The sequence below is a fragment of the Anomaloglossus baeobatrachus genome, chromosome 6 (assembly GCF_048569485.1).
Source record: "Anomaloglossus baeobatrachus isolate aAnoBae1 chromosome 6, aAnoBae1.hap1, whole genome shotgun sequence".
NCBI lineage: Eukaryota > Metazoa > Chordata > Amphibia > Anura > Aromobatidae > Anomaloglossus > Anomaloglossus baeobatrachus.
This window is the reverse complement of record NC_134358.1, coordinates 5,401,050-5,428,315: the sequence shown is the minus strand read 5'-3', so window position 1 is coordinate 5,428,315 and position 27,266 is coordinate 5,401,050. Positions and strand designations below refer to the sequence as shown.

Here is a 27,266-nt window from a genome sequence, read left to right as displayed (position 1 = left end):
GAACGTGCCGACCGGAGGGCGGGGGACAAACAGGGACAAAATGAAAGGAACCGCTGCCACTCACTGCCAGAACGTGCCGACCGGGGGGCGGGGGACAAACGGGGACAAAGTGAAAGGAACCGCTGCCTCTCACTGCCAGAACGTGCCGACCGGGGGGCGGGGGACAAACAGGGACAAAGTGAAAGGAACCGCTGCCTCTCACTGCCAGAACGTGCCGACCGGGGGGGCGGGGGACAAACAGGGACAAAGTGAAAGGAACCGCTGCCTCTCACTGCCAGAACGTGCCGACCGGGGGGCGGGGGACAAACTGGGTCAAAATGAAAGGAGCCGCTGCCACTCACTGCCAGAACGTGCCGACCGGGGGGCGGGGGACAAACAGGGACAAAGTGAAAGGAACCGCTGCCTCTCACTGCCAGAACATGCCGACCGGGGGGCGGGGGACAAACTGGGTCAAAATGAAAGGAACCGCTGCCACTCACTGCCAGAACGTGCCGACCAGAGGGCGGGGGAAGATGTGGCCCCAAATACAGGGACAAAATGAATGGAGCCGCTGCCACTCCGGTCATGCTGCTCTCCCCGCGGGCGGGGGCTGCTCTTCTCATGATCGTGCTGGACTCCCCGCGAGTGTGGTGCTCTCCCCCCGCGGGCGGGCTGCTCTCCCCCCGCAGGTGTACTCTAGCGCCCCCTCTGGCTCACTGACCAGCATCTTCAGTATCCGAGCCACATAGATCAGATGCATCAGGAAGTTTTAGGACTGGAATAGGCACCGGGCCAGAAAGTAACCGTCCACCGCAATAAAGACACATAGCACTGTATAAATATCCGCGGCCGCTGGGCTGATGGATGATCGGATACTTCTATATAAAGGAGGTGTTGGCTGTGAGCGAGTGCTGGCCGTAGTGAAGCTGCTGCTGGAGGAGGAGTAAAATGGGGGACGTGATGGTGACGACGCCGGGATGCATGTAACTACGTCCTGTACAGACAACATATCCTCCGGGATAAGGTATAAGCCCGTCCCTCCATGTGAGACAAAACCATACAGTCATCTGTCAGTTACATCAGCCCTTTCCAGCCGCGCGTCTGGGCCTGCAGCGCTAAGAAATGTCAATCCTACGACACCTTTACCTCTTATATCTGTTGCTGCATTCACAATTTGTAACTAAGGTGTTTAGTGCTCTGGGCGTCCCTGAGCACTTGATTGACAGCTGTCTGTGTGACGTCAGGCAGGCGATCAGATACTGAGCCAACAAAGAAGATAAAGACCGGTGCTAGGAGTGGAAACAACCACTGGAGGCACTGTCTCTGGAGGCAAAATGCCACGCCCAGAGCACCGAACTCTATATTAGCATATGGGAAGACACAGATTACCAGATCTGATGGGGTCAATGGATTTACATGTTAAAGGGCTGCATGCCCAAATATACAGTATGGAAAGGTGGCGATTACTGACAGACGCCCTTCAAAGCAGATTTCCAACTTGTATTCAGGTCCAAAATTGAGTAAGGCTATGTGCGCACAGTGCGTTTTTTCGCGGCATTTTTGCACGTTTTTCGGGTGCGTTTTTGGCCTCAAAACTGCATGACTTTGCTTCCCCAGCAAAGTCTATGAGTTTTCATTTTTGCTGTCCGCACACATCTGGTTTTTTTTTCAGCTGCGTTTTTGTGGTGCCACAAAAACGCAGCATGTCAATTATTCCCGCGTTTTTCACTGCGCTTTTCATCCATTGAGTTCAATGGGATGTTGAAAGACGCAATGAGAAAGGCAAATAGCTGCGTTTTGGTGCGTTTCTAAGACCAAAAACGCAGCTATAAACGCAGGAGGTGGGTAGTAAAGTGACGTGTACAGGAAGAGGATTCCTTCTGTCAGTATATACAGAAGCGTGAATCCTCCCGGTACAGTCACCGCCGCGTCCACCTCCCGTCCTGTGCATGTATGCTGCCGTGCGGCGCCATGTCTGGGCAGGAGGTGGAAGCGGCTGCGAAAACAAAAGTTAACAGTAGAAAAAAAAAAAAAAAAAGTTATACTCACCTGTCTGCAGACTCCCGGTGCCATGCCCGCTGCCATCTCCTCTCACGGTATCGCCACCCCCGCTCCGGCTGTGTGCAGACGGCCGGGAAACCTCCGATGGATGCAGGACCTGGCGATGGATCACCTGATGCAGTCACCTGACGCATCAGGTGATCGTAAGTATCGCGGTGACGCGGGCGCCCGGCCGGTATCAGCGGATGCGTCAGGAGACTTCATCCCTGATTACCGGCAGCTGCTGCAGCGATCGGACGGGATCAGACTCCGCTGGAGCAGCTGCCGGTAATCAGCACATAAGTGAGTATTATTTATTTATTTTATTTTTTTTGCACCGATGCATCAGCTGATTGTATAAAAGCCGATTATACAATCAGCTGATGTGTGATGGGATTCAGGCACTTGATCCTGACACATCATCTGATCGCTTTGCCTTCCAGCAAACCGATCAGATGATATTGGATCCGGATTGGACGGCGCGGGACCCTGACCCAGGATTACTGCGGAGGGTTTTTTTTTATTTCAATAAAGATGGAGTCACTAATTGTGTTGTGTTTTATTTCTAATAAAAATATTTTTCTGTGTGTTGTGTTTTTTTTTATCTTTACTAGAAATTCATGGTGACCATGTCTAATATTGGCGTGACACCATGAATTTCGGGCTTAGGGCCAGCTATACAGCTAGCCCTAACCCCATTATTACCCAGCGAGCCACCCGGCATCAGGGCAGCTGGAAGAGTTGGGTACAGCGCCAGAAGATGGCGCTTCTATGAAAGCGCCATTTTCTGGGGTGGCTGCGGGACTGCAATTCACAGCGGGGGTGCCCAGAAAGAATGGGCACCCTGCACTGTGGATTCCAATCCCCAGCTGCCTAGTTGTACCCGGCTGGACTCAAAAATTGGGCGAAGCTCACGTCATTTTTTTTTAAAATTATTTTATGAAATTCATGAAATAATTTAAAAAAAAAAAGGGCTTCCCTATATTTTTGGTTCCCAGCCGGGTACAAATAGGCAGCTGGGGGTTGGGGGCAGCCCGTACCTGCCTGCTGTACCCGGCTAGCATACAAAAATATGGCGAAGCCCACGTCATTTTTTTTGTTTGGGGGGGCAAAGAAATCCTGCATACAGTCCTGGATGGAGGATGCTGAGCCTTGTAGGTCTGCTCCCCCTGACTCTCCCTCAAGCATTCAGTCCTGGATGGAGCATGCTGAGCCTTGTAGTTCTGCAGCTGTCTGCTCTTCTGCATACACTAGTGGAGAATGAAGAACACATTGAAGAACGAAATGACATCAGACCTTTTTTTTTTTTGTTCACTGATAAAAAACGCAGCAAAACGCAGCCAAAAATGCACCAAATCGCGGCAAAAACGCATGTGTTTTTTTATGCGTTTTTTCGACGCAGGTGCGTTTTTGTGCGTTTTTAGCGGCCAAAAACGCACGAAAACGCAGCGTCAAAAAGACGCAGTGTGCGAACCTAGCCTTAATTTATATTTATCATTGTTTACCGACTGTACAGACAATAACGTGATGATTCTGTGTGCAGCCACCACTAGGGGGAGCTACCTGTATACAGAGATACATGATAAGATCCTGTCTGCAGCCACCACTAGGGGGAGCTCCCTGTATACAGAGATATATGATAAGCTCCTGTCTGCAGCCACCACTAGGGGGAGCTCCCTGTATACAGAGATACATGATAAGCTCCTGTCTGCAGCCACCACTAGAGGGAGCTCCCTGTATACAGAGATACATGATAAGATCCTGTCTGCAGCCACCACTAGGGGGAGCTCCCTGTATACAGAGATACTTGATAAGCTCCTGTCTGCAGCCACCACTAGGGGGAGCTCCCTGTATACAGAGATACATGATAAGATCCTGTCTGCAGCCACCACTAGGGGGAGCTCCCTGTATACAGAGATACAAGATAAGATCCTGTCTGCAGTCACCACTAGGGGAAGCTCCCAGCAGTCGGGGATTGTGTTGTACGTCCCCAGCAGTTGGGGATTGTGTTGTACGTCCCCAGCAGTCGGGGATTGTGCTGCGCGTCCTCAGCAGTCGGGGATTGTGCTGCGCGTCCTCAGCAGTCGGGGATTGTGCTGCGCGTCCTCAGCAGTCGGGGATGGTGCTGCGCGTCCTCAGCAGTCGGGGATTGTGCTGCGCGTCCTCAGCAGTCGGGGATTGTGCTGCGCGTCCTCAGCAGTCGGGGATGGTGCTGCGCGTCCTCAGCAGTCGGGGATGGTGCTGCGCGTCCTCAGCAGTCGGGGATGGTGCTGCGCGTCCTCAGCAGTCGGGGATTGTGCTGCGCGTCCTCAGCAGTCGGGGATTGTGCTGCGCGTCCTCAGCAGTCGGGGATTGTGCTGCGCGTCCTCAGCAGTCGGGGATGGTGCTGCGCGTCCTCAGCAGTTGGGGATGGTGCTGCGCGTCCTCAGCAGTTGGGGATGGTGCTGCGCGTCCTCAGCAGTCGGGGATGGTGCTGCGCGTCCTCAGCTGTCGGGATTACTTGGATTGTTTTTCTTCTGCAGCATCTCACCTCCATCTTTTTCTCGTTGCGCAGCATCATCCTCCTCCTCTCTGAGAAGCTCCTCCTCCAGCCGGGTGATAAAGACGCGATACAGGATCGTGAAAAGAAGCTGCGCAGCTCCTCTGGTGACGTCTCCGTTATCTCCGCTCAGCTCGTCTCTGAACTGGAGAACTCGGTAAGTGCTGGTCAGTGTACGGGCGTATGACTGTGAGCCGCATGCTGCAGAGGTGGGATGGAAGCAATAGAACGTGTGGGTTGTGTTCCTGTTTACACACCGCACGGTCCTCACGCTGTCACCTCCACCCTCATCTACACCGCACGGTCCTCACGCTGTCTGCTCCGCCCTCATCTACTCCGCACGGTCCTCACGCTGTCACCTCCACCCTCATCTACACCGCACGGTCCTCACGCTGTCACCTCCACCCTCATCTACACCGCACGGTCCTCACGCTGTCACCTCCACCCTCATCTACTCCGCACGGTCCTCACGCTGTCACCTCCACCCTCATCTACTCCGCACGGTCCTCACGCTGTCACCTCTACCCTCATCTACACCGCACGGTCCTCACGCTGTCACCTCCACCCTCATCTACACCGCACGGTCCTCACGCTGTCACCTCCGCCCTCATCTACACCGCACGGTCCTCACGCTGTCACCTCCACCCTCATCTACACCACACGGTCCTCACGCTGTCTGCTCAACCCTCATCTACTCCGCACGATCCTCACGCTGTCTGCTCCACCCTCATCTACACCGCACGGTCCTCACGCTGTCACCTCCGCCCTCACCTACTCCGCACGGTCCTCACGCTGTCGCCTCCGCTTTCATCTACTCCGCACGTTCCTCACGCTGTCTGCTCCACCCTCATCTACACCGCACGATCCTCACGCTGTCTGCTCCACCCTCATCTACACCGCACGGTCCTCACACTGTCTGTTCCACCCTCATCTACTCCGCACGATCCTCACGCTGTCACCTCCACCCTCATCTACACCGCACGGTCCTCACGCTGTCACCTCCGCCCTCATCTACTCCGCACGATCGTCATGCTGTCACCTCCACCCTCATCTACTCCGCACGATCCTCACGCTGTCACCTCCGCCCTCATCTACACCACACGGTCCTCACGCTGTCTGCTCCACCCTCATCTACACCACACGGTCCTCACGCTGTCACCTCCACCCTCATCTACACCACACGGTCCTCACGCTGTCTGCTCAACCCTCATCTACTCCGCACGATCCTCACGCTGTCTGCTCCACCCTCATCTACACCGCACGGTCCTCACGCTGTCACCTCCGCCCTCACCTACTCCGCACGGTCCTCACGCTGTCACCTCCGCTTTCATCTACTCCGCACGTTCCTCACGCTGTCTGCTCCACCCTCATCTACACCGCACGATCCTCACGCTGTCTGCTCCACCCTCATCTACACCGCACGGTCCTCACACTGTCTGTTCCACCCTCATCTACTCCGCACGATCCTCACGCTGTCACCTCCACCCTCATCTACACCGCACGGTCCTCACGCTGTCACCTCCGCCCTCATCTACTCCGCACGATCGTCATGCTGTCACCTCCACCCTCATCTACTCCGCACGATCCTCACGCTGTCACCTCCACCCTCATCTACTCCGCACGGTCCTCACGCTATCACCTCCGCCCTCATCTACTCCGCACGGTCCTCACGCTGTCTGCTCCACCCTCATCTACACCACTCGGTCCTCACGCTGTCTGCTCCACCCTCATCTACACCGCACGATCCTCACGCTGTCTGCTCCACCCTCATCTACTCCGCACGGTCCTCACGCTGTCTGCTCCACCCTCATCTACTCCGCACGATCCTCACGCTGTCACCTCCGCCCTCATCTACTCCGCACGATCCTCACGCTGTCTGCTCCACCCTCATCTACACCGCACGATCCTCACGCTGTCTGCTCCACCCTCATCTACACCGCACGGTCCTCACACTGTCTGCTCCACCCTCATCTACTCCGCACGGTCCTCACGCTGTCACCTCCACCCTCATCTACTCCGCACGGTCCTCACGCTGTCACCTTCACCCTCATCTACACCGCACAGTCCTCACACTGTCACCTCCGCCCTCATCTACACCGCACGGTCCTCACGCTGTCACCTCCGCCCTAATCTACACCACACGGTCCTCACGCTGTCTGCTCCACCCTCATCTACTCCGCACGGTCCTCACGCTGTCTGCTCCACCCTCATCTACTCCGCACGGTCCTCACGCTGTCTGCTCCACCCTCATCTACACCACACGGTCCTCACGCTGTCTGCTCCACCCTCATCTACACCGCACGGTCCTCACGCTGTCTGCTCCACCCTCATCTACTCCGCACGGTCCTCACGCTGTCTGCTCCACCCTCATCTACTCCGCACGGTCCTCACGCTGTCTGCTCCACCCTCATCTACTCCGCACGGTCCTCACGCTGTCACCTCCGCCCTCATCTACTCCGCACGGTCCTCACGCTGTCTGCTCCACCCTCATCTACACCACACGGTCCTCACGCTGTCTGCTCCACCCTCATCTACACCGCACGGTCCTCACGCTGTCACCTCCGCCCTCATCTACACCACACGGTCCTCACGCTGTCACCTCCGCCCTCATCTACTCCGCACGGTCCTCACGCTGTCTGCTCCACCGTCATCTACTCCGCACGGTCCTCACGCTGTCTGCTCCACCCTCATCTACTCCGCACGGTCCTCACGCTGTCTGCTCCACCCTCATCTACACTGCACGGTCCTCACGCTGTCTGCTCCACCCTCATCTACACCACACGGTCCTCACGCTGTCACCTCCGCCCTCACCTACTCCGCACGGTCCTCACGCTGTCTGCTCCACCCTCATCTACACCACACGGTCCTCACGCTGTCACCTCCGCCCTCACCTACTCCGCACGATCCTCACGCTGTCTGCTCCACCCTCATCTACTCCGCACGATCCTCACGCTGTCACCTCCGCCCTCATCTACTCCGCACGGTCCTCACGCTGTCTGCTCCACCCTCATCTACACCACACGGTCCTCACGCTGTCACCTCCGCCCTCATCTACTCTGCACGGTCCTCACGCTGTCACCTCCGCCCTCATCTACTCCGCACGGTCCTCACGCTGTCTGCTCCACCCTCATCTACACCGCACGGTCCTCACGCTGTCACCTCCGCCCTCACCTACTCCGCACGTTCCTCACGCTGTCTGCTCCACCCTCATCTGCACCGCACGGCCCTCACGCTGTCTGCTCCACCCTAATCTACTCCGCACGATCCTCACGCTGTCTGCTCCACCGTCATCTACACCGCACGGTCCTCACGCTGTCACCTCCACCCTCATCTACACCGCACGGTCCTCACGCTGTCACCTCCGCCCTCACCTACTCCGCACGTTCCTCACGCTGTCTGCTCCACCCTCATCTACACCGCACGGTCCTCACGCTGTCACCTCCGCCCTCACCTACTCCGCACGTTCCTCACGCTGTCTGCTCCACCCTCATCTGCACCGCACGGCCCTCACGCTGTCTGCTCCACCCTCATCTACACCACACGGTCCTCACGCTGTCACCTCCGCCCTCATCTACTCCGCACGATCCTCACGCTGTCTGCTCCACCCTCATCTACTCCGCACGGTCCTCACGCTGTCACCTCCACCCTCATCTACTCCGCACGGTCCTCACGCTGTCACCTCCGCCCTAATCTACTCCGCACGATCCTCACGCTGTCTGCTCCACCCTCATCTACTCCGCACGGTCCTCACGCTGTCACCTCCACCCTCATCTACTCCGCACGGTCCTCACGCTGTCTGCTCCACCCTCATCTACACCGCACGGTCCTCACGCTGTCACCTCCGCCCTCACCTACTCCGCACGTTCCTCACGCTGTCTGCTCCACCCTCATCTACACCACACGGTCCTCACGCTGTCTGCTCCACCCTCATCTACACCACACGGTCCTCACGCTGTTTGCTCCACCCTCATCTACACCACACGGTCCTCACGCTGTCTGCTCCACCCTCATCTACTCCGCACGGTCCTCATGCTGTCTGCTCCACCCTCATCTACTCCGCACGTTCCTCACGCTGTTTGCTCCACCCTCATCTACACCACACGGTCCTCACGCTGTCTGCTCCACCCTCATCTACTCCGCACGGTCCTCACGCTGTCTGCTCCACCCTCATCTACACCGCACGGTCCTCACGCTGTCTGCTCCACGCTCATCTACTCCGCTCGGTCCTCACGCTGTCTGCTCCACCCTCATCTACTCCGCACGGTCCTCACGCTGTCTGCTCCACCCTCATCTACACCACACGGTCCTCACGCTGTCTGCTCCACCCTCATCTACTCCGCACGGTCCTCACGCTGTCACCTCCGCCCTCATCTACTCCGCACGGTTCTTACGCTGTCTGCTCCACCCTCATCTACACCGCACGGTCCTCACGCTGTCACCTCCGCCCTCAACTACACCACACTGTCCTCACGCTGTCACCTCCGCCCTCATCTACTCCGCACGGTCCTCACGCTGTCTGCTCCACCGTCATCTACTCCGCACGGTCCTCACGCTGTCTGCTCCACCCTCATCTACTCCGCACGGTCCTCACGCTGTCTGCTCCACCCTCATCTACACTGCACGGTCCTCACGCTGTCTGCTCCACCCTCATCTACTCCGCACGGTCCTCACGCTGTCTGCTCCACCCTCATCTACTCCGCACGGTCCTCACGCTGTCTGCTCCACCCTCATCTACTCCGCACGGTCCTCACGCTGTCTGCTCCACCCTCATCTACACCACACGGTCCTCATGCTGTCTGCTCCACCCTCATCTACACCGCACGGTCCTCACGCTGTCTGCTCCACCCTCATCTACACCACACGGTCCTCACGCTGTCTGCTCCACCCTCATTTACACCGCACAGTCCTCACGCTGTCTGCTCCACCCTAATCTACTCCGCACGGTCCTCACGCTGTCACCTCCGCCCTAATCTACTCCGCACGATCCTCACGCTGTCACCTCCGCCTTCATCTACTCCGCACAGTCCCCTCTGCCGTCATCTGCACCGCACGGTCCCCTCTTCCGTCATCTGCACCGCACGGTCCCCTCTGCCGTCATCTGCACCGCACGGTCCCCTCTGCCGTCATCTGCACCGCACGGTCCCCTCTGCCGTCATCTGCACCGCACGGTCATCTCTGCCGTCATCTGCACCGCACGGTCCCCTCTGCCGTCATCTGCACCGCACGGTCCCCTCTGCCGTCATCTGCACCGCACGGTCCCCTCTGCCGTCATCTGCACCGCACGGTCCCCTCTGCCGTCATCTGCACCGCACGGTCCCCTCTGCCGTCATCTGCACCGCACGGTCCCCTCTGCCGTCATCTGCACCGCACGGTCCCCTCTGCCGTCATCTGCACCGCACGGTCCCCTCTGCCGTCATCTGCACCGCACGGTCCCCTCTGCCGTCATCTGCACCGCACGGTCCCCTCTGCCGTCATCTGCACCGCACGGTCCCCTCTGCCGTCATCTGCACCGCACGGTCCCCTCTGCCGTCATCTGCACCGCACGGTCCCCTCTGCCGTCATCTGCACCGCACGGTCCCCTCTGCCGTCATCTGCACCGCACGGTCCCCTCTGCCGTCATCTGCACCGCACGGTCCCCTCTGCCGTCATCTGCACCGCACGGTCCCCTCTGCCGTCATCTGCACCGCACGGTCCCCTCTGCCGTCATCTGCACCGCACGGTCCCCTCTGCCGTCATCTGCACCGCACGGTCCCCTCTGCCGTCATCTGCACCGCACGGTCCCCTCTGCCGTCATCTGCACCGCACGGTCCCCTCTGCCGTCATCTGCACCGCACGGTCCCCTCTGCCGTCATCTGCACCGCACGGTCCCCTCTGCCGTCATCTGCACCGCACGGTCCCCTCTGCCGTCATCTGCACCGCACGGTCCCCTCTGCCGTCATCTGCACCGCACGGTCCCCTCTGCCGTCATCTGCACCGCACGGTCCCCTCTGCCGTCATCTGCACCGCACGGTCCCCTCTGCCGTCATCTGCACCGCACGGTCCCCTCCGCCGGCCCCTGCGCTGGGTGGCTTGTCAGTTGTACAGAGGTTTTTCACCATAGTGATGCATCCTGGGATTTGCTGTGGCTTGTCTGCAGCCTCCTGGCTCTGGTCTCTGCCATTTTACCTTCCACTAGTGACCCCACGTTGCTCCATTTTACCATTTGGTTGTTCTGCTCCCTCTTGTGGGACCCTCTGGGTCCGTCAGGGTGTTCTGCTGCCTCCTGTGGGACCCCCGGTGTCCGGCAGGAGGTTCTGCTCCCTCGTGTAGGACCCCCGGTGTCCGTCAGGAGGTTCTGCTCCCTCCTGTGGGACCCCCGGTGTCCGGCAGGAGGTTCTGCTCCCTCCTGTGGGACCCCCGGTGTCCGGCAGGAGGTTCTGCTCCCTCCTGTGGGACCCCCTGGGGTCCGGCAGGGGGTTCCGCTCTCTCCTGTGGGACCCCGGGATCCGTCAGGAGGTTCTGCTCCCTCCTGTGAGACCACTGGTGTCCGGCAGGGTGGGCAGCGTCCAGCACAGGAGCCGGTGGTGTCAGAACCGGGTGGGACGTGTTTTTCTAGCACATTAGCAGCTGGACATTTTGACACGTCTTCCACGGCTCCGTGCAGAATGTGGCTGCTAAGGACAGAGGCTTGTGCCTTCACCGTGTGGACATCATCGGCTCCTGCGGACACACGGCGTCTGTACATAATACTCCGATTACTCACAGCTCATCTTAAAGGGGAACTCCACCTGTTACTGGTGCAGTCTGACCTCATGTGACGCGCTGCCTCTCCGGGACATGGTATACAGCTTCTGCCCTCATGTGACGCGCTGCCTCTCCGGGACATGGTATACAGCTTCTGACATCACATGGGACGCGCTGCCTCTCCGGGACATGGTATACAGCTTCTGACCTCATGTGACGCGCTGCCTCTCCGGGACATGGTATAGAGCTTCTGATATCATGTGACGCGCTGCCTCTCCGGGACATGGTATACAGCTTCTGATATCATGTGACGCGCTGCCTCTCCAGGACATGGTATACAGCTTCTGACATCACATGGGACGCGCTGCCTCTCCGGGACATGGTATACAGCTTCTGATATCATGTGATGCGCTGCCTTCTGTCCTCTTATGACGCGCTGACTCTCTGGGACATGGTATACAGCTTCTGACCTCATGTGACGCGCTGCCTCTCCGGGACATGGTATACAGCTTCTGACATCACATGGGACGCGCTGCCTCTCCGGGACATGGTATACAGCTTCTGATATCATGTGATGCGCTGCCTCTCCGGGACATGGTATACAGCTTCTGACCTCATGTGACGCGCTGCCTCTCCGGGACATGGTATACAGCTTCTGACCTCATGGGACGCGCTGCCTCTCCGGGACATGGTATACAGCTTCTGACCTCATGTGACGCGCTGCCTCTCCGGGACATGGTATAGAGCTTCTGATATCATGTGACGCGCTGCCTCTCCGGGACATGGTATACAGCTTCTGATATCATGTGACGCGCTGCCTCTCCAGGACATGGTATACAGCTTCTGACATCACATGGGACGCGCTGCCTCTCCGGGACATGGTATACAGCTTCTGATATCATGTGATGCGCTGCCTCTCCGGGACATGGTATACAGCTTCTGACCTCATGTGATGCGCTGCCTCTCCGGGACATGGTATACAGCTTCTGACCTCATGTGATGCGCTGCCTCTCCGGGACATGGTATACAGATTCTGACCTCATGTGATGCGCTGCCTCTCCGGGACATGGTATACAGCTTCTGACATCATGGGACGCACTGCCTCTCCGGGACATGGTATACAGCTTCTGACATCATGGGACGCGCTGCCTCTCCGGGACATGGTATACAGCTTCTGACCTCATGGGACGCACTGCCTCTCCGGGACATGGTATACAGCTTCTGACATCATGGGACGCGCTGCCTCTCCGGGACATGGTATACAGCTTCTGACCTCATGTGATGCGCTGCCTCTCCGGGACATGGTATGCAGCTTCTGACATCACATGGGACACGCTGCCTCTCCGGGACATGGTATACAGCTTCTGACCTCATGTGACGCTTTGCCTCTCCGGGACATGGTATACAGCTTCTGACCTCATGGGACGCGCTGCCTCTCCGGGACATGGTATACAGCTTCTGACATCACATGGGACGCGCTGCCTCTCCGGGACATGGTATACAGCTTCTGACCTCATGGGACGCGCTGCCTCTCCGGGACATGGTATACAGCTTCTGACCTCATGTGACGCGCTGCCTCTCCGGGACATGGTATACAGCTTCTGAACTCATGGGACGCGCTGCCTCTCCGGGACATGGTATACAGCTTCTGACCTCATGTGACGCGCTGCCTCTCCGGGACATGGTATACAGCTTCTGACCTCATGTGATGCGCTGCCTCTCCGGGACATGGTATACAGCTTCTGACCTCACATGGGACGCGCTGCCTCTCCGGGACATGGTATACAGCTTCTGACCTCACATGTGACGCGCTGCCTCTCCGGGACATGGTATACAGCTTCTGACATCACATGGGACGTGCTGCCTCTCCGGGACATGGTATACAGCTTCTGACCTCATGTGACGCGCTGCCTCTCTGGGACATGGTATACAGCGTCTGACCTCATGTGATGCGCTGCCTCTCCGGGACATGGTATACAGCTTCTGAACTCATGAGACGCGCTGCCTCTCCGGGACATGGTATACAGCTTCTGACCTCATGTGACGCGCTGCCTCTCCGGGACATGGTATACAGCTTCTGACCTCATGTGACGCGCTGCCTCTCCGGGACATGGTATACAGCTTCTGACCTCATGTGACGCGCTGCCTCTCCGGGACATGGTATACAGCTTCTGACCTCATGTGACGCGCTGCCTCTTCGGGACATGGTATACAGCTTCTGACCTCACATGGGACGCGCTGCCTCTCCGGGACATGGTATACAGCTTCTGACCTCATGTGACGCGCTGCCTCTCCGGGACATGGTATACAGCTTCTGACCTCATGTGATGCGCTGCCTCTCCGGGACATGGTATACAGCTTCTGACCTCATGTGATGCGCTGCCTCTCCGGGACATGGTATACAGCTTCTGACCTCATGTGACGCGCTGCCTCTCCGGGACATGGTATACAGCTTCTGACCTCATGTGACGCGCTGCCTCTCCGGGACATGGTATACAGCTTCTGACATCACATGGGACGCGCTGCCTCTCCGGGACATGGTATACAGCTTCTGACCTCATGGGACGTGCTGCCTCTCCGGGACATGGTATACAGCTTCTGACATCACATGGGACGCGCTGCCTCTCCGGGACATGGTATACAGCTTCTGACCTCATGGGACGTGCTGCCTCTCCGGGACATGGTATACAGCTTCTGACATCACATGGGACGCGCTGCCTCTCCGGGACATGGTATACAGCTTCTGACCTCATGTGACGCGCTGCCTCTCCGGGACATGGTATACAGCTTCTGACCTCATGTGACGCGCTGCCTCTCCGGGACATGGTATACAGCTTCTGACCTCATGTGACGCGCTGCCTCTCCGGGACATGGTATACAGCTTCTGACCTCATGGGACGCGCTGCCTCTCCGGGACATGGTATACAGTTTCTGACCTCATGGGACGCGCTGCCTCTCCGGGACATGGTATACAGTTTCTGACATCTCTGCTTGCCATCAGTGAATGAAAAGTTTTATTATCCACATACTGAGGCCATACAGACACAAATGTTCTTGCAGCTGCAGGACTGCTGCAGTGTGTCAGTGCTGATCCATTGGTAGCAGACAAGGCTCCCACAGAATATCTCCATTTTCCTCCATGTCACAGCATAGCGGGGAGAGTGGATGGCATAAATAAGCAGATCAGCGTCCCTGAGCGGTGGAGGGTGGGGATGTGGTGCTCGGCGGAGGTCGCGGTGTCCTCTGGTGGTGCCCATACTGAACATAGCATCTCTCTCGCACCGGGACAGCTGCGCCCGCCGCTCCTCCTCACTCTGCACCTCGACTTACAGTGCAGGCGATATCGGGGGTGTGAAATGCTGATCGGAGGGGGTCACCCCGACCTCAGCCACAAGCATGTGTCCGTCCTCCGGGGGCTGCTCAGTCATTGGGGGCTACCTCCTGCTATGTACATCGCCCCCCTTATCATGGAGGGTGATATGTGATCGTCGCACACAAGATCGGTCTTTACAGGAAGAACTTTCAATATAAAGGGGTCCCTGTGTGGTGTGAGACGTGTGGCAATGCTGGGAGCCGGCCAGGTGGGGTCCGGGGCGGGGTACAGGGGACGGCTGCACCGGCCACCTTCACAGATCTCATCACCCACCACTCATGAGAGGGAACAGACCTGAAACCAAACAGACTACCACTGGCTTCAGAAGCGAAACCAGTCCCTGCATATATACAGACCCCAATCCAGCCCCCCATGGGTACAGACCCCAAACCAGTCCACATGGATACAGAAATGAAACCAAAGAGACCACCACGGTTTTCAGAACTGAAACCAGTCCCCTTGTTGGTACAGACCCCCAGACCAGTCCCCGCCCCGTGGGTGCAGACCCCTAGACCAGTCCCGCACTGTGGGCGCAGACCCCCAGACCAGTCCCTGCCCCGTGGGCGCAGACCCCCCCCCCATATCAGTCCCCGCCCCGTGGGCGCAGACCCCCCCATATCAGTCCCCGCCCCGTGGGCGCAGACCCCCCCCCATATCAGTCCCCGCCCCGTGGGCGCAGACCCCTCCCATATCAGTCCCCGCCCCGTGGGGGCAGACCCCCAGACCAGTGCCCGCCCACCCCGTGGCGGTCTGTACCCATGGAGGGGACTGGTCTGGTGTCAGTGCGGCACGGTACAGTACAAACCCTAAACCATACAGAATAAAGTCCCCACATAGCCCTCCGTACAGAATAATGGGGGAAGGAGTAGACGGCTGCCTCTTATATCATTGCTTTTATCCTTATCTGCATCAAGGATACTGATACAGTTAAAAGTGCGATGCCGTGGAGGGGGGTGAGATGACGATGGAGGTGGAGTAGGGTGTGGGGTGTGGGGGGTGCCAATACCGACATCAAGGGCCAAATAAAATCAGCCGCCAGAGTTTGGCATATGTGCTGTGGTCCCTATTGTCGCAGGTAATGGCGGCTTAGCTCTTGGGGCCGGGTTGTTGCAGGTAGAGGACATTACACAGCATTCCTTACATCCTCCTGTGCTGCTGTGGGAGGACAGTGCAGGGCGTTCCTTACATCCTCCTGTGCTGCTGTGGGAGGACAGTGCAGGGCGTTCCTTACATCCTCCTGTGCTGCTGTGGGAGGACAGTGCAGGACATTCCTTACATCCTCCTGTGCTGCTGTGGGAGGACAGTGCAGGGCGTTCCTTACATCCTCCTGTGCTGCTGTTGGAGGAGATTCCTTACATCCTCCTGTGCTGCTGTGGGAGGACATTCCTTACATCCTCCTGTGCTGCTGTGGGAGGACATCCCTTACATCCTCCTGTGCTGCTGTGGGAGGACATTCCTTACATCCTCCTGTGCTGCTGTGGGAGGACAGTGCAGGGCGTTCCTTACATCCTGCTGTGCTGCTGTGGGAGGAGATTCCTTACATCCTCCTGTGCTGCTGTGGGAGGACAGTGCAGGGCGTTCCTTACATCCTCCTGTGCTGCTGTGGGAGGAGATTCCTTACATCCTCCTGTGCTGCTGTGGGAGGACAGTGCAGGACATTCCTTACATCCTCCTGTGCTGCTGTGGGAGGACAGTGCAGGGCGTTCCTTACATCCTCCTGTGCTGCTGTGGGAGGAGATTCCTTACATCCTCCTGTGCTGCTGTGGGAGGACAGTGCAGGGCGTTCCTTACATCCTCCTGTGCTGCTGTGGGAGGACAGTGCAGGGCGTTCCTTACATCCTCCTGTGCTGCTGTGGGAGGAGATTCCTTACATCCTCCTGTGCTGCTGTGGGAGGAGATTCCTTACATCCTCCTGTGCTGCTGTGGGAGGACAGTGCAGGGCGTTCCTTACATCCTCCTGTGCTGCTGTGGGAGGACAGTGCAGGGCGTTCCTCACATCCTCCTGTGCTGCTGTGGGAGGACAGTGCAGGACATTCCTTACATCCTCCTGTGCTGCTGTGGGAGGAGATTCCTTACATCCTCCTGTGCTGCTGTGGGAGGACAGTGCAGGGCGTTCCTTACATCCTCCTGTGCTGCTGTGGGAGGAGATTCATTACATCCTCCTGTGCTGCTGTGGGAGGACAGTGCAGGGCGTTCCTTACATCCTCCTGTGCTGCTGTGGGAGGACAGTGCAGGGCGTTCCTTACATCCTCCTGTGCTGCTGTGGGAGGAGATTCCTTACATCCTCCTGTGCTGCTGTGGGAGGAGATTCCTTACATCCTCCTGTGCTGCTGTGGGAGGACAGTGCAGGGCGTTCCTTACATCCTCCTGTGCTGCTGTGGGAGGAGATTCATTACATCCTCCTGTGCTGCTGTGGGAGGACATTCCTTACATCCTCCTGTGCTGCTGTGGGAGGACATTCCTTACATCCTCCTGTGCTGCTGTGGGAGGACAGTGCAGGGCGTTCCTTACATCCTGCTGTGCTGCTGTGGGAGGACAGTGCAGGGAGTTCCTTACATCCTCCTGTGCTGCTGTGGGAGGAGATTCCTTACATCCTCCTGTGCTGATGTGGGAGGACAGTGCAGGGTGTTCCTTACATCCTCCTGTGCTGCTGTGGGAGGACAGTGCAGGGCATTCCTTACATCCTCCTGTGCTGCTGTGGGAGGACAGTGCAGGGCGTTCCTTACATCCTCCTGTGCTGCTGTGGGAGGACAGTGCAGGGCGTTCCTTACATCCTCCTGTGCTGCTGTGGGAGGACAGTGCAGGGCATTCCTTACATCCTGCTGTGCTGCTGTGGGAGGACAGTGCAGGGCATTCCTTACATCCTCCTGTGCTGCTGTGGGAGGACAGTGCAGGGCCTTCCTTACATCCTCCTGTGCTGCTGTGGGAGGACAGTGCAGGGCGTTCCTTACATCCTCCTGTGCTGCTGTGGGAGGACAGTGCAGGGCCTTCCTTACATCCTCCTGTGCTGCTGTGGGAGGACAGTGCAGGGCGTTCCTTACATCCTCCTGTGCTGCTGTGGGAGGACAGTGCAGGGCCTTCCTTACATCCTCCTGTGCTGCTGTGGGAGGACAGTGCAGGGCGTTCCTTACATCCTCCTGTGCTGCTGTGGGAGGACAGTGCAGGGCCTTCCTTACATCCTCCTGTGCTGCTGTGGGAGGACAGTGCAGGGCCTTCCTTACATCCTCCTGTGCTGCTGTGGGAGGACAGTGCAGGGCCTTCCTTACATCCTCCTGTGCTGCTGTGGGAGGAGATTCCTTACATCCTCCTGTGCTGCTGTGGGAGGACAGTGCAGGGCGTTCCTTACATCCTCCTGTGCTGCTGTGGGAGGACAGTGCAGAGGGCGTTCCCCGGCAGTGATGTGTGCGAGGTGCTTTGTGCCCTTGGAGGGAGGTATTTCGGACCCTTTGGGTCACGTCCCCGTGCCCTTACCCTTCGGGGCTGATGGATCTGCCCCCCCGCTCCCTCCACCCATGAACTTGTAGAGGATATAGCCGGACGCTAATTTTCGGCATTTTTCGGTAATATTTTCCCTCCAGATAGATTTATCCGCGGCTCGGGAGCCGTTTACCCAATTTATGAAGATAATTTTCATCCGGTGGATGAGGGTAAATTTACACCTGTGATTTCCATATTAATTTGCGGGGCTAAGTGGCTGTAATTCCCGGCGCGCGGCTATCTGGTGCTCGCGGCTTTCCTGATGCAATTTCCCGCGCGGTAAATCTCTGCCGTCGCCATCAACTTAAATTAACTTAAATTAATTTACTTAATAAGAGTTCCAGATCATTGTGAAGGAGCCGCAGATTTATGGCCGCCCGTCCGCTTCCCCCACTGCCGACCGCAGAGTGATGGCAGCTACGTGCCGCTGAGCCCCGGGCAGGAGGCCGACTCCTCACCTCATGGAGGCCCGGACCCTGCAGCATCCCTGCCCTGCTCCAGGAAGGGACATACAGGACGGCAGTGAGGACTGGGAGGTGTTTGGTATTCGGCCCTCTGGTTACTCCTCTGGACACAGGCTATATTTCCCTTATGTCTTCCTGTGTTTGGTGTTCGGCCCTCTGGTTACTCCTCTGGTCACAGGCTGTATTTCCCTTATGTCTTCCTGTGTTTGGTGTTCGGCCCTCTGGTTACTCCTCTGGACACAGGCTGTATTTCCCTTATGTCTTCCTGTGTTTTGGTGTTCGGCCCTCTGGTTACTCCTCTGATCACAGGCTGTATTTCCCTTATGTCTTCCTGTGTTTGGTATTGGGTCCTCTGGTTACTCCTCTGGTCACAGGCTGTGTTTCCCTTATGTCTTCCTGTGTTTGGTGTCCGGCCCTCTGGTTACTCCTCTGGTCACAGGCTGTGTTTCCCTTATGTCTTCCTGTGTTTGGTGTCCGGCCCTCTGGTTACTCCTCTGGTCACAGGCTGTGTTTCCCTTATGTCTTCCTGTGTTTGGTGTCCGGCCCTCTGGTTGCTCCTCTGGACACAGGCTGTATTTCCCTTATGTATTCCTGTGTTGGTATTGGGTCCTCTGGTTACTCCTCTGGACACAGGCTGTATTTCCCTTATGTCTTCCTGTGTTTGGTGTTGGGCCCTCTGGTTGCTCCTCTGGACACAGGCTGTATTTCCCTTATGTATTCCTGTGTTTGGTATTCGGCCCTTTGGTTATTCCTCTGGTCACAGGCTGTATTTCCCTTATGTCTTCCTGTGTTTGGTATTCGGCCCTCTGGTTATTCCTCTGGTCACAGGCTGTATTTCCCTTATGTCTTCCTGTGTTTTATCTTTGGTCCTCTGGTTATTCTTCTGGTCACAGGCTGTATTTCCCTTATGTCTTCCTGTGTGTGGTATTCGGCCCTCTGGTTATTCCTCTGGTCACAGGCTGTATTTCCCTTATGTCTTCCTGTGTTTGGTGTTCATTCCTCTGGTTACTCCTCTGGTCACAGGCTGTATTTCCCTTATGTCTTCCTGTGTTTGGTATTTGGCCCTCTGGTTGCTCCTATAGTCACAGGCTGTATTTCCCTTATGTCTTCCTGTGTTTGGTGTTCATTCCTCTGGTTACTCCTCTGGTCACAGGCTGTATTTCCCTTATGTCTTCCTGTGTGTGGTATTCGGCCCTCTGGTTATTCCTCTGGTCACAGGCTGTATTTCCATTATGTCTTCCTGTGTTTTATCTTTGGTCCTCTGGTTATTCTTCTGGTCACAGGCTGTATTTCCCTTATGTCTTCCTGTGTGTGGTATTCGGCCCTCTGGTTATTCCTCTGGTCACAGGCTGTATTTCCCTTATGTCTTCCTGTGTTTGGTGTTCATTCCTCTGGTTACTCCTCTGGTCACAGGCTGTATTTCCCTTATGTCTTCCTGTGTTTGGTATTTGGCCCTCTGGTTGCTCCTATGGTCACAGGCTGTATTTCCCTTATGTCTTCCTGTGTTTGGTGTTCATTCCTCTGGTTACTCCTCTGGTCACAGGCTGTATTTCCCTTATGTCTTCCTGTGTGTGGTATTCGGCCCTCTGGTTATTCCTCTGGTCACAGGCTGTATTTCCCTTATGTCTTCCTGTGTTTGGTATTTGGCCCTCTGGTTACTCCTCTGGTCACAGGCTGTATTTCACTTATGTCTTCCTGTGTTTGGTATTTGGCCCTCTGGTTACTCCTCTGGTCACAGGCTGTATTTCCCTTATGTCTTCCTGTGTTTGGTGTTCATTCCTCTGGTTACTCCTCTGGTCACAGGCTGTATTTCCCTAATGTCTTCCTGTGTGTGGTATTTGGCCCTCTGGTTACTCCTCTGGTCACAGGCTGTATTTCCCTTATGTCTTCCTGTGTTTGGTATTTGGCCCTCTGGTTACTCCTCTGGTCACAGGCTGTATTTCACTTATGTCTTCCTGTGTTTGGTATTTGGCCCTCTGGTTACTCCTCTGGTCACAGGCTGTATTTCCCTTATGTATTCCTGTGTTGGTATTGGGTCCTCTGGTTACTCCTCTGGACACAGGCTGTATTTCCCTTATGTCTTCCTGTGTTTGGTATTCGGCCCTCTGGTTATTCCTCTGGTCACAGGCTGTATTTCCCTTATGTCTTCCTGTGTTTTATCTTTGGTCCTCTGGTTATTCTTCTGGTCACAGGCTGTATTTCCCTTATGTCTTCCTGTGTGTGGTATTCGGCCCTCTGGTTATTCCTCTGGTCACAGGCTGTATTTCCCTTATGTCTTCCTGTGTTTTATCTTTGGTCCTCTGGTTATTCTTCTGGTCACAGGCTGTATTTCCCTTATGTCTTCCTGTGTGTGGTATTCGGCCCTCTGGTTATTCCTCTGGTCACAGGCTGTATTTCCCTTATGTCTTCCTGTGTTTGGTGTTCATTCCTCTGGTTACTCCTCTGGTCACAGGCTGTATTTTCCTTATGTCTTCCTGTGTTTGGTATTTGGCCCTCTGGTTGCTCCTATGGTCACAGGCTGTATTTCCCTTATGTCTTCCTGTGTTTGGTGTTCATTCCTCTGGTTACTCCTCTGGTCACAGGCTGTATTTCCCTTATGTCTTCCTGTGTTTGGTATTTGGCCCTCTGGTTACTCCTCTGGTCACAGGCTGTATTTCACTTATGTCTTCCTGTGTTTGGTATTTGGCCCTCTGGTTACTCCTCTGGTCACAGGCTGTATTTCCCTTATGTCTTCCTGTGTTTGGTATTTGGCCCTCTGGTCACAGGCTGTATTTCCCTTATGTCTTCCTGTGTTTTATCTTTGGTCCTCTGGTTATTCTTCTGGTCACAGGCTGTATTTCCCTTATGTATTCCTGTGTTTGGTATTCGGCCCTCTGGTTATTCCTCTGGTCACAGGCTGTATTTCCCTTATGTCTTCATGTGTGTGGTATTCGGCCCTCTGGTTATTCCTCTGGTCACAGGCTGTATTTCCCTTATGTCTTCCTGTGTTTGGTGTTCGTTCCTCTGGTTGCTCCTCTGGTCACAGGCTGTATTTCCCTTATGTCTTCCTGTGTTTGGTGTTCATTCCTCTGGTTGCTCCTCTGGTCACAGGCTGTATTTCCCTTATGTCTTCCTGTGTTTGGTGTTCATTCCTCTGGTTGCTCCTCTGGTCACAGGCTGTATTTCCCTTATGTCTTCCTGTGTTTGGTGTTCATTCCTCTGGTTGCTCCTCTGGTCACAGGCTGTATTTCCCTTATGTCTTCCTGTGTTTGGTATTTGGCCCTCTGGTTGCTCCTATGGTCACAGGCTGTATTTCCCTTATGTCTTCCTGTGTTTGGTGTTCGTTCCTCAGGTTACTCCTCTGGTCACAGGCTGTATTTTCTCTCTGCCATTGCTGTGGTTGCGGGTTTATTTGTGGCGTTGCGGGGGTTAATCTTGAAGCCATCACTTTCCTGCTAAATTCTCGCTTTTGCTAAATCCGCTGGTGACATGAAAGTGGAGTGTAATCCTGCGCCTCCCCCTCTGTCGGGGGCTTCCTCCAGGCCGGGGGGGTCATTTACCGTTTATTAATCTCGCCAGGACGGAAGGTTTAAGATGACATCTCATTAAAGCTGAAGCTGCGGCGTCCGCGGCGCTGTAATCTGTGTAATGAGGAGACAGAGCCGCTCATTGTCTCCCTCCACAGCCCCTGACATGTGCCCCCGCTAATCCGGCCGGTGCGAGCGGCAGCCTCTGGGGTCCGCACAATGCGCCCTGCCGTGATCCGGGAGCGAAGGAAGAAAAAGAAGATGCGCTAATCTCCGGAGATTGTCAGCGCCCCCCCACCCCCCGGCCGTCACCAGCCGCACCATACAGACCCCGGAGAATGAGCAACATTACATCACCCTGTGCATCCTCTACATGCACCGAAAGAGGCCGGATTATCAGATGGCCCCACACAATTATTGGCAAGAGGTCCGGAGGTCAGAATACAGGTCTCATAGGACCTCCGTAGTGAGACCAGGGACACCGGGAGGCTGGATTATCTCAGGACCCCCATAGTGAGGCCAGGGACACCTGGAGGCTGGATTATCTCAGGACCCCCATAGTGAGGCCAGGGACACCGGGAGGCTGGATTATCTCAGGATCCCCATAGTGAGGTTAGGAACACCGGGAGGCTGGATTATTCACGAGAGGTGGCATATTATCAAAGATTCTGGATTATTCCCGAGAGGTAGCATACTGTCAAATATTCTGGATTATTCCCGAGAGGTGGCATGCTGTCAGATATTCTGGATTATTCCCGAGAGGTGGCATACTGTCAGATATTCTGGATTATTCCGGAGAGGTGGCATACTGTCAGATATTCTGGATTATTCCCGAGAGGTGGCATACTGTCAGATATTCTGTATTATTCCCGAGAGGTGGAATACTGTCAGATATTCTGTATTATTCCCGAGAGGTGGCATACTGTCAGATATTCTGGATTACTCCCGAGAGGTAGCATACTGTCAGATATTCTGGATTATTCCCGAGAGGTGGCATACTGTCAGTTATTCTGGATTATTTCGGAGAGGTGGCATACTGTCAGATATTCTGGATTACTCCCGAGAGGTAGCATACTGTCAGATATTCTGGATTATTCCCGAGAGGTGGCATACTGTCAGATATTCTAGATTATTCATGAGAGGAGGTAGCATACTGTCAGATATTCTGGATTATTCCCAAGAGGTGGCATACTGTCAGATATTCTAGATTATTCATGAGAGGAGGTAGCATACTGTCAGATATTCTGGATTATTCCCGAGAGGTGGCATACTGTCAGATATTCTGGATTATTCATGAGAGGAGGTAGCATACTTTCAGATATTCTGGATTATTCCCGAGAGGTGGCATACTGTCAGATATTCTAGATTATTCATGAGAGGAGGTAGCATACTGTCAGATATTCTGGATTATTCCCAAGAGGTGGCATACTGTCAGATATTCTAGATTTTTCTTGAGAGGAGGTAGCATACTGTCAGATATTCTGGATTACTCCCGAGAGGTAGCATGCTGTCAGATATTCTGGATTATTCCCAAGAGGTGGCATACTGTCAGATATTCTAGATTATTCATAAGAGGAGGTAGCATACTGCCAGATATTCTGGATTATTCCCGAGAGGTGGCATACTGTCAGATATTCTGGATTATTCCCGAGAGGTGGCATACTGCCAGATATTCTGGATTATTCCCGAGAGGTGGCATACTGTCAGATATTCTGGATTATTCCCGAGAGGTGGCATACTGTCAGATATTCTGGATTATTTCGGAGAAGTGGCATACTGTCAGATATTCTGGATTATTCCCGAGAGGTGGCATACTGTCAGATATTCTGGATTATTCCCGAGAGGTGGCATACTGTCAAATATTCTGGATTATTACCGAGAGGAGGTAGCATACTGTCAGATGTTCTGGATTATTCCGGAGAGGTGGCATACTGTCAGATATTCTGGATTATTCCGGAGAGGTGGCATACTGTCAGATATTCTGGATTATTCCCGAGAGGTGGCATACTGTCAGATATTCTGGATTATTCCGGAGAGGTGGCATACTGTCAGATATTCTGGATTATTCCCGAGAGGTGGCATACTGTCAGATATTCTGGATTATTCCCGAGAGGTGGCATACTGTCAGATATTCTGTATTATTCCCGAGAGGTGGCATACTGTCAGATATTCTGGATTACTCCCGAGAGGTAGCATACTGTCAGATATTCTGGATTATTGGACAGGCTGAGAAAAGTCCAGAAAGCCGACTCATGAGGAAAGAATAGGAAACCAAAACAGGATGATTTATCCTGGATTATTCCATTTTTTAGATTACTGGGCAGCTCTAGTAAAGGAGCCTAATGGATGTCAGATAGTCTGGATTATTGCACAGTTTTAGGAAAGGCCAAAAAGCCAACTGTAAAAGTACAGCGAGCCATCCGTAAGATCGATGAGCCAAAGGCAGGAACAGTCCTGATAGTCGCCAGATTATTGGATGTTCTGGATTATTGGACTGCCATGGAAAAGTCCAAAAAGTCAACTTGTAAGCGTAGGGAAATTTTCAGTTCTTCTGGATTATTTGATAGAATAATGTGTAAGGGTGGGGATGGGGTGCAATTACTGTAATCCGGCGCCTCTCATTCCAGACCCTGGTGACAGTCGTTGTACATGGACGTGTGAGCAGCCGCAGCTTTGGTCGTGATCGGAGCATTTTTCTTCTCTGTGACATTTCCCCTAATCTTTTCTATGTCATAGGCTCATCAGTGACGAGGGCCGGTGGTCGCTGGTTGGCTCTGCTGGCCGCCGCCCTTTGCTGGCCGCCGCCCTTTGCTGGCCGCCGCCCTTTGCTGGCCGCCGCCCTTTGCTGACCTGCGCCCTTTGCTGACCTGCGCCCTTTGCTGACCTGCGCCCTTTGCTGACCTGCGCCCTTTGCTGGCCGCCGCCCTTTGCTGGCCGCCGCCCTTTGCTGGCCACCACCCTTTGCTGGCCGCCGCCCTTTGCTGACCTGCTCCCTTTGCTGGCCGCCGCCCTTTGCTGACCGCCGCCCTTTGCTGACCGCCGCCCTTTGCTGACCACCGCCCTTTGCTGACCGCCGCCCTTTGCTGACCGCCGCCCTTTGCTGACCCGCGCCCTTTGCTGACCCGCCGCCCTTTGACTGCCGCCTTTTGCTGACCGCCGTCTTTTGCTGACCGCCGCCCTTTGCTGACTGCCGCCCTTTGACTGCCGCCTTTTGCTGACCGCCGCCTTTTGCTGACCGCCGCCCTTTGCTGACCGCCGCCCTTTGCTGACCCGCGCCCTTTGCTGACCCGCCGCCCTTTGACTGCCGCCTTTTGCTGACCGCCGTCTTTTGCTGACCGCCGCCCTTTGCTGACTGCCGCCCTTTGACTGCCGCCTTTTGCTGACCTGCTCCCTTTGCTGGCCGCCGCCCTTTGCTGACCTGCTCCCTTTGCTGGCCGCCGCCCTTTGCTGACCGCCGCCCTTTGCTGACCGCCGCCCTTTGCTGACCACCGCCCTTTGCTGACCGCCGCCCTTTGCTGACCGCCGCCCTTTGCTGACCCGCGCCCTTTGCTGACCCGCCGCCCTTTGACTGCCGCCTTTTGCTGACCGCCGTCTTTTGCTGACCGCCGCCCTTTGCTGACTGCCGCCCTTTGACTGCCGCCTTTTGCTGACCGCCGCCTTTTGCTGACCGCCGCCCTTTGCTGACCGCCGCCCTTTGCTGACCCGCGCCCTTTGCTGACCCGCCGCCCTTTGACTGCCGCCTTTTGCTGACCGCCGTCTTTTGCTGACCGCCGCCCTTTGCTGACTGCCGCCCTTTGACTGCCGCCTTTTGCTGACCGCCGCCTTTTGCTGACCGCCGCCCTTTGACCGCCGCCCTTTGACTGCCGCCCTTTGCTAAATCGCGCCCTTTGCTGACCCGCACAGTTAGCTGACCTGCCGCCCTTTGCTGACCCGCACCCTTTGCTGACCCCTGTGAGCGCTGTCTTTGGGGCGCCTCCGTGTTCCCCTCTCTGCTCTCCGGGCAGCGGTGAGAACACATCTGTTGCAGCATGAAGCCGGGCATTGTGCTGCTGCAGCTGGAGCCGTCACCGGCCGTTATCCGTGCGCACAATCGCCTCGCGCCAATCTAGGGCACATTTCACGCCCAATTTGCATCTCCAGTTCTCCACAGATATTAATTCTGCCATCCGCAGGCAGCTGCACCCTCCTGTAACCAGAGACTCCCGGGCTGGTGACCTGACGTGCCCGGCCGCTCTCCATCATACTCACAAACGCTGTGGGGTCCCAGGACGGATTCTGGATTGTCAGATGTCGCACTATTGGACGGTTTTTGGATCATGTAGAGAATCGGATTGCAAAGCCCAATAAAAACAAAAGCGAACTCTGACGTTTTGTGTCTGATACAGAGATCCATGTAATGAAAGACACGAGGCAGACGAGGGGCGAGGAGGACAACCTGCTGCAGAGGATGAGCCGCCTCCCGTCACCGCTCACATCTCCATTCTGTACTGAGATGTCAGCGGTGCAGCAGTCGGCGGTGCAGCAGTCGGCGGTGCAGCAGTCGGCGGTGCAGCAGTCGGCGGTGCAGCAGTCGGCGGTGCAGCAGTCGGCGGTGCAGCAGTCGGCGGTGCAGCAGTCGGCGGTGCAGGAGTCGGCGGTGCATGAGTCTGCAGTCAGCGGTGCCGGAGTCTGCAGTCAGCGGTGCCGGAGTCTGCAGTCAGCGGTGCCGGAGTCTGCAGTCAGCGGTGCCGGAGTCTGCAGTCAGCGGTGCCGGAGTCTGCAGTCAGCGGTGCCGGAGTCTGCAGTCAGAGGTGCAGGAGTCTGCAGTCAGAGGTGCAGGAGTCTGCAGTCAGCGGTGCAGCAGTCGGCAGTCAGCGGTGCAGCAGTCGGCAGTCAGCGGTGCAGCAGTCGGCAGTCAGCGGTGCAGCAGTCGGCAGTCAGCGGTGCAGCAGTCGGCGGTCAGCGGTGCAGTCGGCAGTCGGCGGTGCAGCAGTCAGCGGTGCAGCAGTCGGCAGTCGGCGGTGCAGCAGTCAGCGGTGCAGCAGTCGGCGGTCAGCGGTGCAGTCGGCAGTCGGCGGTGCAGCAGTCAGCGGTGCAGCAGTCGGCAGTCGGCGGTGCAGCAGTCAGCGGTGCAGCAGTCGGCAGTCAGTGGTGCAGTCGTCGGCAGTCAGCGGTGCAGTCGGCAG

General features: G+C 56.1%; 1 protein-coding gene across 1 annotated transcript in view; it reads left to right on the top strand.

Annotated features, from left to right (window-relative positions):
• The window catches only part of ZC3H3 (zinc finger CCCH-type containing 3), a 236,009-nt gene that overhangs the window by 52,040 nt on the left and 156,703 nt on the right, over positions 1 to 27,266 (top strand). The window contains 1 exon segment of the mRNA XM_075352670.1: positions 4,574 to 4,715. Coding sequence (XP_075208785.1) covers positions 4,574 to 4,715 — 142 coding nt within the window.